The sequence below is a fragment of the Haliotis cracherodii genome, unplaced genomic scaffold (assembly GCF_022045235.1).
Source record: "Haliotis cracherodii isolate W230 unplaced genomic scaffold, xgHalCrac1.p SCAF_10, whole genome shotgun sequence".
NCBI lineage: Eukaryota > Metazoa > Mollusca > Gastropoda > Lepetellida > Haliotidae > Haliotis > Haliotis cracherodii.
In genome coordinates, this window is record NW_027266265.1 from 30257282 (window position 1) to 30272480 (window position 15199).

At 40.8% G+C, this 15199-nt stretch overlaps 1 protein-coding gene across 1 annotated transcript in view; it reads left to right on the forward strand.

The window, feature by feature from the left end:
* The first annotated feature begins 4216 nt into the window (after positions 1-4216).
* Positions 4217-15199, forward strand: part of LOC139453705 (uncharacterized) — a 45547-nt gene continuing 34564 nt past the window's right edge. The window contains exons 1-2 of the mRNA XM_071235181.1: positions 4217-4276; positions 14936-15109. Coding sequence (XP_071091282.1) covers positions 4225-4276; positions 14936-15109 — 226 coding nt within the window. The 5' untranslated portion in view covers positions 4217-4224. The remainder of the gene's footprint in view (positions 4277-14935; positions 15110-15199) is intronic.

Genomic DNA, 15199 nt, shown 5'->3' on the forward strand with positions numbered 1-15199 from the left:
AAGAGCAAAGATCCATGCCATGGCTTACATGCCATCAACCAACAAGCGAGCCCCACCAGCCGACCCCTCCAGTCTCCTCTTACGACCAGCATATGCTACTTGGGATCATTGAGATAGAATGTGGTACACAATATGGAAGTACGTGTATGGAAGTTTGAGTCATAAGTAATTTATGGATTTCATATATGGATGAACAGCTTCTTTAGAGAGAGAGAGATTCAATACCCACATCGAATATCACATAGCAAAATAAACACACGTTGTTCTAGCCTAGGGCTTGATATGATCATGACCAGCCGATTGATAGAACCGGACCCATTCTACCACACGTTAGGGTCAAAGTAGTGTGCTGGGCAAAGGAAGGACTACCTTTCTCCACCGACACAGGTCGCGACCCACGGAAAACGGGCTGCCCAGTTTTGTCGCCTTTTATGTGACTGAAAACCCAGGTAGGTATGACTGAAGTTAATCGATTCCTACCTGGGTGTCCCACTTCTTGCATGAGATCCCGAGTATAACTCTTGATCACCGTGATAAGTAGTGGAGATAATGGGTTGTCAAGAGCTGCTTCAGCTACAGCATCGACTTTTGAGGTATCTATTATGCCTGCATGACTTGGTAACCAGCAAAAGACGATGTAACATTGTCTAGTAGAAACTAGATTTATTTTAGACTATTATTAATATTATCGTTTCCAATACGTTGATCGCGTAAATACGTTGGCTATCTAAGTCACTGACAATTACGTTTGCAAGAAAGTTCTACATCATTTGATGACTTACTTCGAAAGTGTTTATGTTGTCAACACTAAGTATCGATAGAAGCAGATAATCCAGGATATATTTTTTATAGATAACCCGCGTTTTGTGATTTTTGTATAAACATTTTAATGCAGCCACCAGCCGAGCATTGTTGACATTTCGTGCTAGTTCTCCACAAAGAACATTAACTTTACATGGATGAGAGAGCGTTTTCAGATTTTGTTTCGAAATATTGTGTGGGTAGGGAAATCTAAACTGTTTGTTCTCTTGATGCATATGTAGCAAAACAGGACAATTATCGATTAACACCGTTTGTATGCTGCACTCAGCAATATTCCAGCTGTATGTCGGTGGTCTGCAAATAATCGAGTGTGGAACAGGCGATCCAGTGATTGATATCATGAGCATCATCCCACGTCGTTGGCGTTCGACGACACGCAATCGATTAAGCCGCTTAGTACGATGGCACAAGTTGTTGGAGACCTATTTTAACCCGGAATCCCAAAAGGGTTTAAAACAATTAAAGCATACCCAACCAATGTGCCTGCACTCACATAAACGGGACCCGTGAAGATCCGGGGTAGAATAGGTCTTCAGCAACCCATGCTTGCCGAAAAAGGCGTCTATGCTTGTCGTAAGAGGCGACTAACGGTATCGGATGGTCAGGCTCGCTGACTTGGTTGATGCATGCCGTCGATCCCAATTGCGTGGATCGATATCAATCACAGGATTGTCTGGTCCAGACTCGAATATTTACATACCACTGTCATATAGCTGGTATATTGCTGAGTGCGGCGTTAAACAACAAATAAACAAACAAGCAAACAATAAAACAGTTAGATTGGTGGATTGAGTAAATATGCCTGATGTTAGTGCTTCTTGTCATATAAATAATACCTTGAATTTGACTTTCTGCTGAATTTGAGTTTCTGCTGTTTTCATGTTTTAGAAAATGCACCCATTTCATTGGATGCCAAATACACTCTTCAAAAAAAAGAAATGCACAGGTAGATTCTTAGAAAATAAATTGTACTAATAAGGTCGATATATTAAATTTAATATCATAGATACAAATATGAAATTTTGGACCTCGATAGTCACATGTTGTCGTTGAACAAAGGCATTGAAAACTGTTCATTGTCATGTCACATAAGGCCACAAGGTTGCGCTGAACTCAGTATCTCGTGTGACCGCCCCGGGCAGCAATCACGGCGCTTTGTCTCGTCGGCACTGGATAAGTGTACGAATTCTGCCCTGCGGAATTCTGCGCCATTCTGCTTGTGACGCGTTGCCCAGTTGTTATAATGTCTGCGGCGTGTTCTGATGTTGACGTACACGTCGATCGAATTCATCCTAGAGGCGTTCTGTTGGGTTGAGATCTGGAGATCTCGACGGCCAGGGAAATCGTTGATGTTGGCATTATGAAGGTAGACTACCGTGACACGAGCTGTGTGCGGTGGAGCGTTGTCCTGTTTAAACAGCTACCTCTGGCGGTCAATGATTGGAAGAAGGTAAAGTTGAAGAATATGATTCCTGAACCACAACCAAGTAAGATCTCGTCATGTAGGATATGGCCCCACACATCATGACACTACCGCCACCTAATTTGTCGAATTCACGTACACAATGTGGCACAAAACGCTCATTTCGACGACGATAAACACGTTGTCTTACATCTCGTCGGTGAAGAAGATATCGTGATTCATCGCTAAACCACACTCGTCGTCAGTTTCAAGGCTGTAACGTATGGCACCAACGCAACCGTCGTTGACGATGGATCTGTTGCAAAACAGGGACGATAACTGGTCTTCTGGGTCGGATTCCAGCCTCGCGAAGAAGGTTCCTGACAGTCTGGTCCGATATCCTCCTCAAACCAGGTGGAACAGTCGAATATAGTGATCCTGTGCAGGGGTGGTAACTCTTGGTCGGCCGGTTCTCGGACGGTCTGCAGTGGAATTGAATCGGTCACAAAGGTGTCAAATGGTGCTGTGGTGGACGTTGAAGTGGCGTGCAACAGAAGACTCCGATTCCCCTCTTTGGATACGTCCTATGGCGATGTTCCGATCGGCAGCCTTTTATTTACACGTTGTGTGATATCTTGGTTCCGATCGGCAGCGCTGACGCACCGTTTGTCGAATATCAGTGAGTGAGTGAGATGGATTTAACGCCGCTTTTAATAGTATTCCAGTTATATCGCGGCGTGTCAGCTTAATGTGTGAGGAAAGCCCGAAGTGACGCAGGTCTCAGACGTTTACCACTTCGGTGAAACCCACCAGCACGGGTATGGTGCTGACAAATGTCGAATATCAGGCGACCAACATTTTCCAATAACATATATCCAATATATATACCGGATTTTTTTGTGTAGTCAGGTTCAATGAACTACATACTACCTGTTCGTTTCTTTTTTTGAAGAGTGTATATGGGCATACAAAATTGCTATACTGGTGATTTTATTCCAAATCTTTTGATTTTAAGGCCAAATAAATTATAGAGCCTAGAGTTTATTGCAGTGTGTTTTGGCACAGTACTTCAACGTTTTCACACTGTCGCAAATTATATCATTACACTACAATAGTCGGACTCTTTAGCTGCGATAAATACAATATAAAAACAAAATAGCAGAATGTCGAAGAATACAAAATCAATATCATTGTCATGACGATACTGTTTATGCATTTGACGCAAGATTCTTGACACTAAGCACAGTGCCCCTATGGAAAATGAACGCTTTCCCTCGCAATCCGGGAGAGGCCCGTGAAGATCCGGGGTAGATGAGGTCTTCAGCAATCCATGCTTGCCGCAAAAGGCGACAATGCTTGTCGTAAAATGCGACTAAATGCTTGCCAACAACCGATGATTGTGGGTTCGAATCCCGGTTCGCCCCGATTATGTTTCTAGGTTTGTCAGCACCATACCCGTGCTCGTGGGTTTCACCGAAGTGGTAAACGTCTGAGACCTGCATCACTTCGGGCTTTCCTCCCACATTAAGCTGACACACCGCGATATAACTGGAATACTGTTAAAAGCGGCGTTAAACCAAAACTCACTCAATCACTCACTCAATCACTCAACACCAGAGGACAGTCTTAATCTTTCGCCGAAACAGAATCCAATGGTCACAGGACATAAATGGATGACTGAAAGTGTCAGTGATGATACCAGATGTTAGCGAAAAGGGCAAGCATGCCATGCGATACCTCTAGCACCCGCCACTCACACAATACGCTCAACAATAAGGGTTTGTTGTTGATTGACGCCACACTGCAGTACTCCCGAATGACTGGAGACTATTGTAAGAGATCGTAAGTGACAAGCAGTCTCACTTGGGCGATATACTGACTGGTATTGATTGCTGTCAGCAATAAGGTGGATCCTCGATGGACACAGCATGAATGACGACTGTTTTCCATATCTAGTCGGTTAAGTCTACTCACAGCTACAGAGGACAGTGAGCCGCAGGATGGGAAGGAGTGGACTTGTGCTTGTGCTCTTGGTCTATCAAGTAGCAGCTGGTAAGTATAATCGAATCAGTTGACAGATACAACAAATACATGTACATTATCAATATGCCATTCTTTCGGCATATTAACGCTTTACTCAACCAGTTGTCTTGTATTTTATTTGAAACTGTTTTATTTATACGTTGTGTGACATCTTGGTTACCTTAAAGTCACGCCATGTAGAGATATTTTGGTGTAAATTTTCGTAAATCTATTTTCACATGCTACAGCGGTAATAAATTTTATCTGATTTCATTGTTCTGGTTGTTTCCGAGAAGTTGATGTTACTAATAAAAAGAAATACATTTTGAGAGATTGTAAAAACATGGTCTAAAAGCAAAGAAATAGACAAGGTTAAAATATTAAATATTGAGAAAAAGTATTTAGTTCCACTATTTTCAAAAGAACGTATGCTGTGGTTAGCATAAATTAAATTCAGATGGAACCACTTCAACAGATTGAAGTGACGTTAGTAATGGGAACAATCATGCTAAGTTTCAGCTTAAACTGTCTTGTGTTTTCTGAGAAGATAATGGTTTAGGGCATGGTCCAAATGCAATGGTCAAATCAAGGTCAAAATTGAAAAAATATGTTTTGATATCTAACTTTATTGTTCCAGTGGTTTCTGATTACATGATTTCGACGATGATGTTTAAATATTTTCCAATATGCCTGCTGGACTCGCACATATGGCGACCATCACCCATAAAGTTTCGTGCTTTTAGCCCATTATACAGTTTGTGGAAAAAGATCGTTTGAGGAAATTTACATGCTTGTCATATTGAAAGTTTCATCTTAATCCAGAAAGGAAAACGATAACAATAGCACCACAGCACTACAGTGCATAGGTTTTCAGCAATTCTAAATGCCAGTTATCAAACGTAATTATTATTACTTACAAGTAATACTATACTGCAGAGATTTTCACAAAATATGTCATCAAAAGAAGAAAAATAGCGAACGTTCAGCTTCCTCAGTCTGGTAAGATGGTTAATGTATTTGCAGTACATAGAAATGCATTTTGAGAGAATATCGGAGCATGCTCAAAGAGCAAAGAGCAAATCTAGAAACAATTGAAATATCGCAAATTAAAAAACGAAGTATACTTGTTGAACCCCTCTACTAACATCAGATGTGCCAAGATTCATTATACGTTTAACAAACATGATTAGGCAAGCCACAAATAGGGTTTTCAATATGACTGTAATGACGGTCCTTTTGAAAATTGGATTCGAGACACTGGCACAAACTGAGGTGTCAGCACTGGTGGAAAAGCATGTGAAGCTGCAGATTCACTGGTTTTGTGGTGTCTGAGAAGATGTAGACAGATGTCGAAGAAACCGACGGTATCGGTCAAGCTGGCCATGAAAAAAGTTCACATGACCTTCTAGACGGTAACAGAACGTCTCCGTCGACTGACCAGGGATGACTTGCGTTTGTATATAAGAACACGTGACTGTTGACGTCTACAGACGTGTGCAATGCGCGGTTTCTTAATGTCATGGAAACGGTGGCATAAACCTGCAGGATTATATTTGCTGAAATAATGTAATCTTGATCATGATGCGGCTTGTCTTCAGGGGCCGAGTATCTTTGCATCCGCAACTGAAACATACTCTTGTTCTAAGATACGAACCATAGAAACTATATAGTTTCTCAATGGGCACTATAACGGCGCTTACATTGTGTGAATGTTGATGAAAAATCGTCTTCAGGATCTAATCTATTGGAACGTTAGAATCTACAATAAGAGGGCTTTGTACCTTTCTGCGAGGAATGAATATTGCATTGTAAAAGCAGAACAGTTTCCTTTGTGTTGTTTAATGACGCATTTAGCAATATTCCAGCAATTGTTATTAATCGATGATGGAACAGGTATTACAGGCAATAAAACAACTTAACCACCCGATCGATTTTGTCGCCTCGTACGACAAACATATGTTGCTGGGCACCTGCCTGACGTTTGGGCCACACGTGAACATGGGTCTTACGCGTGCAAGCCGATAATCGAGACTGGTTACTCCCAGGCTTGACGTTTTACACGTATATTTAAAGAGCATTCACGTGTTAAATATTATTTGTCCACTTGAGGTGTGTATTTGGAGTTGTTTATTTTGTGTGTGTAGCCATTATTATTTCAGTATGTGTGTGTGTTTGTTTGTTTCCTTAGATGCAAAATGTATTTCTGTAAATCGCGTGCATCCAACAAAACGTGTTAATTCTGGTTGATATCTATATACCAGTTTACTAGATGATCTATGGACCAGATCTGTAGCCATTAGGTTGTGAACCAAAAACGTTTCCTCGCGTCTTAAACACTTCCTCAAAGTCTCCATGATAAAAGTAACAGTTTATAATAGACTTAGTGGTGCTTGTCAATGGCTACTTCAACATAAAATTCCCCTCTGATCCACGCAAATACAAGCGGAATGCTTGTTAATATAACAAGCACAAATACGAGGTTGCAAAGCCTCACTGCACGTTCCACAAGCTTGTCCATTTTCAAACTGACTTGTCATAGAGTGAGTGAGTTAAATTTTAACGTCACATCGGCATTATTTCAGCCATATAGCGACGAGACCAAGTTGATAGACCAAGTTTATATATTCACAAGTGAGTCATAAATGCAAGGTTATATTTAGCCTCTGTTTCCTGCACGATATCCCAGCAGGAATTACGTAATCGCTTTAGCAACTGGTGGTTGTGTTTGTTTGTTGTTTAACGCCACACTAAGCAATATTCCAGCCATATGACGGCGGTCTGTAAATAATGGAGTCTTGACCTGACAATCCAGTGATTGACATCATGAGCATCGATCTACGCAATTTGGGATACAATGACATACATCAACCAAGTCAGCGAACCTGACCACGCGATCCCGTAAGTCGCCTTTTACGACAAGCATAGTCGCCTTTTAAAGCAAGCATGGGTTGCTGAAGACCTAATCTACCCCGGATCTTCACAGATATATTCAGACATTAACAACCACCAGACCCCTAACTTGGGATTCCGGTTTAGAATTGTCCCCAACGGCCTATGCTGGTTGTATGAGGCAACGTTATTGATTATATGGTCGATGACTGATGGCGTGTTATCGTACCCCGACGACATGGATTGTTGGTCATAATACCATTCACTGTATTGTCTTTTCTACACTTTATTATTTACAGGCTGCTGTATATAAGTGGAATACTGATGAGTGCGGCGTTAAACGATAGAGTCAAACAATTTATTTTCTTTAGACCTGAGCCAATTCTTCCCAGTATTGTCGGGAACAAACATGTTAGAAAGTTCATGAATACTGTATTTCATCGTTCGATATTCAAAACTTAAGGTGGACAGTGAAATGCCCACTGGGACACTATTTACATTTGTATATAAATGTAGGTGGGAGGGTTAATTTGTTCAAGACATTTCTGGAAATGTGTATAGTTATACTATTTGTGCAGAAGAGATCTTTAGTAATTTAATGTTTCACATACAAATCAGTGAAACTGCTTTTCCATGATTTGCAATGCTGATTAGCTATTGGCATCAGTACTATCAACAGAACTGAAGGGAGATTTCGATCTGTAGAAAATGGCCGCTGCCTGATCGGCGAAGTTCGCATGACGCAGCTAATGCAGCAGGAATGATGGTTGACACTTCCATCAGTAGTCCTGAGATAAATAAAACTTCTACCTACGAGCAGCGAGCTTCAAAGTACGAGATACGAACAGCAAGCTGACATTGTCGGATCATGTGGTAGTACCCGCTGAGAAGTCTGGAAAACGTGTGTTACAACCCACTGCTAGTGTATTAAATCGTCGCTCAAGACACCCAGAGACTGCATAAAATATTGTATAGTCAATGAGTGACGTACCTGAGCATCTTACTGGTCCAATTGGAGAACTAAGTTCTGTCATGCAGGCTAATATTGCATATTTACAGGAAGAGCAGGCGGATGTGTTTGTTAAAAGTAACTTTGACTCTGACATAATAACACTCATTTTTAGATCATGACAAGGGTTTTTGCAGTCGACAGTTTACAACATGCACACCGCTGTAAAGTAACCATCGGTGAGAACACGATTTATACATAATTCAAGCGTGACATCGTGATTCAGAAACGGCAGCTGTAGGAGGGGTAACAGTTTTGGCAGAAATCAGCAAGAGAAGCTGATGATCACATGATCACATAAAGTTAAAAGAATTTGGTTCAAATTCAATATTCATATTCACGAGTCCCAGACTTATCACGGGTATAGTGACAGTGGCTTTCTTAAACCTACCCAGGTAGTGCAGCAAACTGAACCAAATAGTTGCGGGCATATGGGAAAGAGCATTGGAGCTAGGGATAACCATAATCGCCAAACATGTGTAGGGCATTCACAATGGAGAAGCAGATAGCTAGCTTATCCTGGTTGAAACCGCAAACCTACCCAATTCTACCCAAACTTATTCAAGCTCTGAGATCACCCGTTGTGACATCCCCACCTGGACATGTTCGCTTCGATAGTAAACACACAAGTACCCATGTACAACAGCAGCTTCTTAGACCTGTTAACATCTGGCGTAGATGCGGCAGCGCAGGACTGGGGAGAACATTTTTGTGAATCAACCATTCAGGATGATTCCGCAGATCCTGGACATGCCTGAGGCTCAAAGAGATCACGCCACAATCATAGCACTGACAATGTCAACCCGGTTAGAAAGCTGACAAATATGCTCGTGGTTCAAAACTGAATGCATATTGTGAAAAAGTTGATGCCCCATTTCTTCGAGTTTCTATTTCCGGAAATTTCTCTGTGTAATTACAGATAAACAAAAAAGGCCAGCTTCACAGATAAAGTCTGCCATAGTAGCATCTAAGTATGTCTGTGAGGTAGTGGGGATAACTGACTTGTAATGACATGATACGTTTAAGCGATGTTTTCATGAAATCCGGAACTGGGGTGGTTAGCCCTCAATCTAATGTAATACCTCTGCACAGTTTTGAGATATTCAACATGTCATGGCCTCAAAACAAGCACCTGTTGATAAAGGATGTGTGCGAGAAAAGACTTATTATTAGAACCGCATTATCAGTGGTTCATATTGGGAAAGGGAGGTCTCCGTTGTTTTCGTATTTGCGAGAAATGGCGTCACCCACCCTGTACGTTGTTGGTCCAGCTATTAAATGCCCAGCTTATCCCTAAGGTAAAACGTATTCTTAATCAAATGTTTGAATGCATTATATATTTATGTTTCCATCCGTACATCTTCTAAGATTGGTTAAGTGCTGATAACCATTTTCTAAAATGTGGGCCCACATTTTCCCCGTCATCTATGGTGATCGAAACAAGTGGGCCCACATTTGTATATCGCCTAGTGGGTAGACGTTCTTCCGTCATAGTCATTGCAACAGGAGGGACCACATTAAAAAATCGCTAAGCTTCATTAGCTTGGCTTACTTATAACCATTTTCTAAAATGTGGGCCCACATTGTTCCCGTCTTATAGTGATCGAAACAGGTGGGCCAACATTTAGTCATTTAGTGGGCTCACATTTGTCATTACTTTGCATGGGTATGTGACATTAAATATTATTCTTATTTGTAAAAGTGATGGGAAATATCTTTATAAATCATTTCGTGTGTCGTTAATTCCACGAAAGGCACAAAAGTCTTTGAAGTTTGAATAACGTCATCATAGGTGACCACACTAGTTTTACAAAAATAGTTACAAAGCAAGAAACTTAGATCTACTTCTAATTAAATTTACAGAGGCAATACCACTCATTCTACTTTTTCCAGTATAACACATCACTCTAATCATAAGTATTGGTGGCGATATAAGCCTGAAAATATGTCTACACATGAATTGATCTCGGACATGATACAAGCCTCAAACGCTTCCGAGAACTTGTTCCATATAGGAATAACTCATGAATATTAATGACCCCACGACCTAGTTTGGCGATGTTCGTGGAAGTGAATTCTGCTGTATTGCCATCGCATTTGTACATTTTAATCCAATTATAAGTCATAATACTTATTTTAAATAGACAAAATAGCAGTTCATAATGCGGGTTTGTTTACGTAGTACATATTATAAACAACAAGAGCGTTAGGTTCGAATGTGGGCCCACCTCGAACTTTCGATTAGGCAAACGGAGTTAGCTCCCTTCTCGATTCACAGCTAATGCTGTTTCGCCCCCTTCACGGCTATGTTAAAGGCCATCAGATGTGTCGTCACTCTGAAATGGTGAAATGGCGAATATGTAATGACGAATGTGGGCTGGGTCAGGTTTATTTCATTTGGTCGATGGACCACTGGACCTGGATTTCCATGGTACCAAGATTGACAGTGACAGGTCAGGTTTTACGGTCACCATACATTGATACAACCTGCGTCGGTTGAGGACATGGACCCTGTCACAAGGCTAAGAGACGATATACAGAAGACTCAGTGGACAATTCATGTCCCCAACACTGACACGTCCCCACAAAACGATCAACTCTAGAACAGAGGCATCTGTTCGAAAAGTTGCTCTGGTCTAAGAAGTTTATGATTTAGTACCAAAAGCTTTAGGCAATCTAGGGCTACAAACGTCATCCTGTTTCAAGAGGACCAAAACAAACTTATGAAACTTAGTAATGGAAGACCGAGAGCTCGTTCTATGAGCATCGTTTTCATGCATAAAACATGGAACAGAGAGACTTTATTCTGTACTTTAGGCACTGGGCCAATAATACAAACAAAATGGAAAAAGGTAATTAAATGTACATGCTGAATAAACGGCTGGAGGAAAGTACACTTTATGTTGCAGGGATATGTGATTTGCTTCTAATCTTTAGAACTTGACAAAGGAATTTAATCAAACATGTAATGATATGGATATTGTCGGTTGACATAATTCTTACGAAGGTTTCAGTTATTGGTGGATTTATGAGATTTTTAGCGAAACATTCTTTTCTCCATTGGGAATAGCTGTCACGTATCAACGATACATGTAATTCATCCTCAACATAATCAAAGCCTCCAGCATGGCAGAATAAAACTGAAGCGCTCGGTATACAGTCTTTGTACGGCGGCCGCCATCAACGGTAAGTCGGATGTTATTACACCGAAACATGGGTGATATTTTCTGTTGATAAGAAAGAAGGTCACAAGTTAAACAGGTTCCTACTTTTAGTGAACATTTAAACTGAGAATAATAATCACAAATTGATGAAGTGTCGAGTGAGTGATGCCTAATTGAAAGAACCAGTCATAAAATCTCTGTTTGAAGATTACAATGATGATACCGATGTTTTGTGACAGCCACAAAAATCCAAAACCATATTTATTAAAATATTTCTTGTATGAGACGGCCAAGATTTTTTACCATTATCATCAAGAGTTTTAATCATTTTATATGCTTGGTGGGGAAGTCAGGGCTGTCGTAACTGGATCAGTCTGCACCAGCATTTTACTGCTCTGTATGTGTGGTGATATTGCATGGAGACGATGTCAAACCCTCCTAGAACCACATTGCAATTAGCATACTTGTTTAATCTCAGAAATGAGTTCTAAAATATTGTGTGCACACTATCAATGATGTTTCAAAAAACGGTTCCCATATCTCAGATCCATAGCACAGAATAGGTGTGATCATAACATAAAATATGAACAAAAGTTAAGCGCCACCATATTCATAGTCTCTTGATTTCACGTGTGGGAATCAGAAATACGAAATATGATGATGTATGACTGAATTAGGCTTCCACAGTTTCATGAACCCAAATTTGTCCCGATACCACAAGGAAAGCGTGCTTTACGTGTTGCTGCAGTTCCCCTACCCTATAAATTGTGAAATCCAAGTTTCAGACACGTGGTTGCATTTTGCTCCTGTGTGAGATTCCCCTTCCAATAGAGGTTGAAAATCAGCCATGGTGAGGAGAAACGCTGAAAGATGGCAAGTGATAGGCATGTCATGCAGGGCCATTGCAAGACAAATCATCACAGTGTTATCACTCGTTTGATTGTCAAACATGGTCAAACCAATGATGTCAAGGACAGGCATAGGTCTGGTAGGCCAAGAAAGATCTCTAACAGAGAGGATAGACGTCTTTTCAGGATAGTCAGACGAACTCCATTTGCCACTTCAACAGATTTAAGACTGCAGTGGATTACCCATCAGAGACTCTCGACGATGACCGTAGGGCGTCGCCTCAGAGCGGCTGGTTATAACGCCAGAAGACCAGTAAAACGTCCCCAACTGACTGAGAGGCACATGCGGAATCGTCTGATATGGTGACGTGCCCGTAGTCGATGGAACTTGGCCAACTGGAGAAGGATCCATTGGTCTGACGAGTGTCGAATGCTGCTACGAACTGATGGTCGAATACATGTTTGGAGGCAACGTAACACTCGTTTTGCACCAAGGAACACCCAGAAGACCTTAGCATGTGGCGGGGGGGGGGGGGGGGGGGGGGGGGGGGGTCTGTCATGATATGGGATTGTGTTTCCTTCGGCTGCAAACTTCCGTTGGTGACAATTCGTGGAAACCTGAATGGCCAACAATACCAAGATGCCGTTCTTCGTCCAGTGGTAGTCCCTCATTTTGACAACCATCCTCTTCAGACAAGACTTGTTTACATGGACGACAATGCTAGACCACACAGATATCGGGCAGTTTTGACTTATTTGCGTCAAGAAGCTATTGCCACTCTTCCTTGGCCGGCCTGTAGTCCGCATCTTAATCCGATTGAGCATCTCTGGGACATTCTTGGCCGGAAAATCAGACATCGTGATCCCCCAGTTCAAAATCTCGCTGGACTTGAAGCCGCACTTCATGAAGAATGAATCCGTTTGCCTTAGAGAAGCATTCAATGACTTTTAATGAGTATGAGGCGTGGGGTTGAAGCGGTCAATGTCTGTGGATCATACACACGTTACTGACGTTTCTGTCTTGCAATAGACTCTGCACTCCCTAGGGTGTCTGTGTGACACTTGATATGGTCTGCTGATATCATGACAGTTACATGACAAAAAAGTTTTTCTATGTTTTCTAATCCTTCAATTTCTGGTCTTCGGTAAAATTTCTTTCTGCTCATATTGTTTGGAACACAAGATCAACTTGCTTTGGGACAACTTTTGCATCACATGGGGTTTACATATACGGCTTATAACAATCATACATCTCGTTATAATAGTCATCATTAAGTGCCAAAAGTAACAGATCACAAATATGGCGGTTGGCGCTTAACTTTTGTGCATGTGTATATGTTTAAAAGATCATTATGACTTATCGATAAAAAAAATGCTTCTGGTTGTTGACAACTTTTATTTCGTCTCCATTTAAAACCTATTTTTGATTTCTGCGGAGGGGACCTCCATTCCTAAATACCAAAATTTTAGTTTTGTTAAGATTTACTTTCATTCCAGTTTCTGCACAAAAACGTTCAAAAACATAAAGTTATTTTTGAAGCTGTAAAGCCGTGTCAGATACAGATGAGACATCACATGAGGAGATATGAAAACACCTCTTCAACCCTCCTCCTCCAAGATTGTAGCAAGCTATTTGCTGAAAGTTATGAAGATTGGGAGACCCAGGATACATCCTTGACGGGTGCCAATGGTACATTTGAAGTATGGTGATAAGCCAGAATCAGTTTTCACAAAAACATAGTGATAATTACATGTTCACAACAAACTGAAGGATTTACCTTTACCACCAAGGTCAAAGATGCTTTTAAACAATATTTCATGATTTATGCAGTCAAAAAATTTGGAGGAGTCAATAAAGAGACAATGACAGCCTCCTTTTTTAAAATAAATATTTGTTGATCCTAGCTTTCAATGTAAATATATGGTCCGTGAAGGACTTATTTTGTCTATGTCCAGCTTGTGATTCTGTTATCACACTAATGTTGCAGTCTATTATTTATACCTGGAGTCAGATTCTTGCACATGGAATTATTCAATGACAGTCCTCTAAAGTTGCTTGGGCCAAGTTTACTGCTAGATTTATGTATATGGCAAATAATGCTTCTTCTCCAAATGCCACTATCATACAGTTTATTAAATAGGGACTATATAGTTCCTCTTGGATGAAACAAATCACTTGCTATTCCATTTGGACCAGATGATGTGCCGCTTTTAATTTCTTCTCAAACTGGAAGACGCTTCTTCCTATGTAGCAGGTTCGTTTGATTCACCATATTACATGAATATATCGTGACTCTTGAATGTGTGCTGTATTTGCTTCAGCAGTTGACGTTCTTTCTTTAAGAATGTTCTTAAATTAATAGTTCGCTAATTTATTGACAGGTCATGGTAATTTTAAGTAGGTATTACTTCTCTTTATTAAGGAAAGTTAAGTGACGTTCGTTTCCTTCTAACTGTAGTCTATATTTCATCAAAAGAGAATTAATTCTTACCTCCTTATCTGGAAGTAACTTCACTGTTGTGAACCCCCGCCGAGTGCCAATACTTACAGGACATTCATTCACTTGTTCTAAACAATTAGGTCATTCTTAGTTGTTTGTTTTCAGCTATTTCATCTTTTACATCGTTCTAATCAATTCAGACCTACCAATCAACGACTGTTGTGAACCCCCGCCGAGTGCCAACACTTACAGGACATTCCCTTGTTCTAAACAATTAGGTCATTCTTAGTTGTTTGTTTTCAGCTATTTCATCTTTTACATCGTTCTAATCAATTCAGACCTACCAATCAACGACTGTGGTGAACCCCCACCGAGTGCCAATACTTACAGGACATTCCCTGACAATGACACTGTGGAGTACAGATGTATCGACACCTACACTCTGTCATCAGGCGACCTCGTCCGGCACTGCGTCAATGGACTGTACACTGGGACCACACCCGTGTGCATCGGTAGGTTATATTATGTACTCTTTTAAATTTGCATAGCATATTTATTTCAAATTTGACATTTCAATCGCGTGAATTGAATTTGTGATTCAG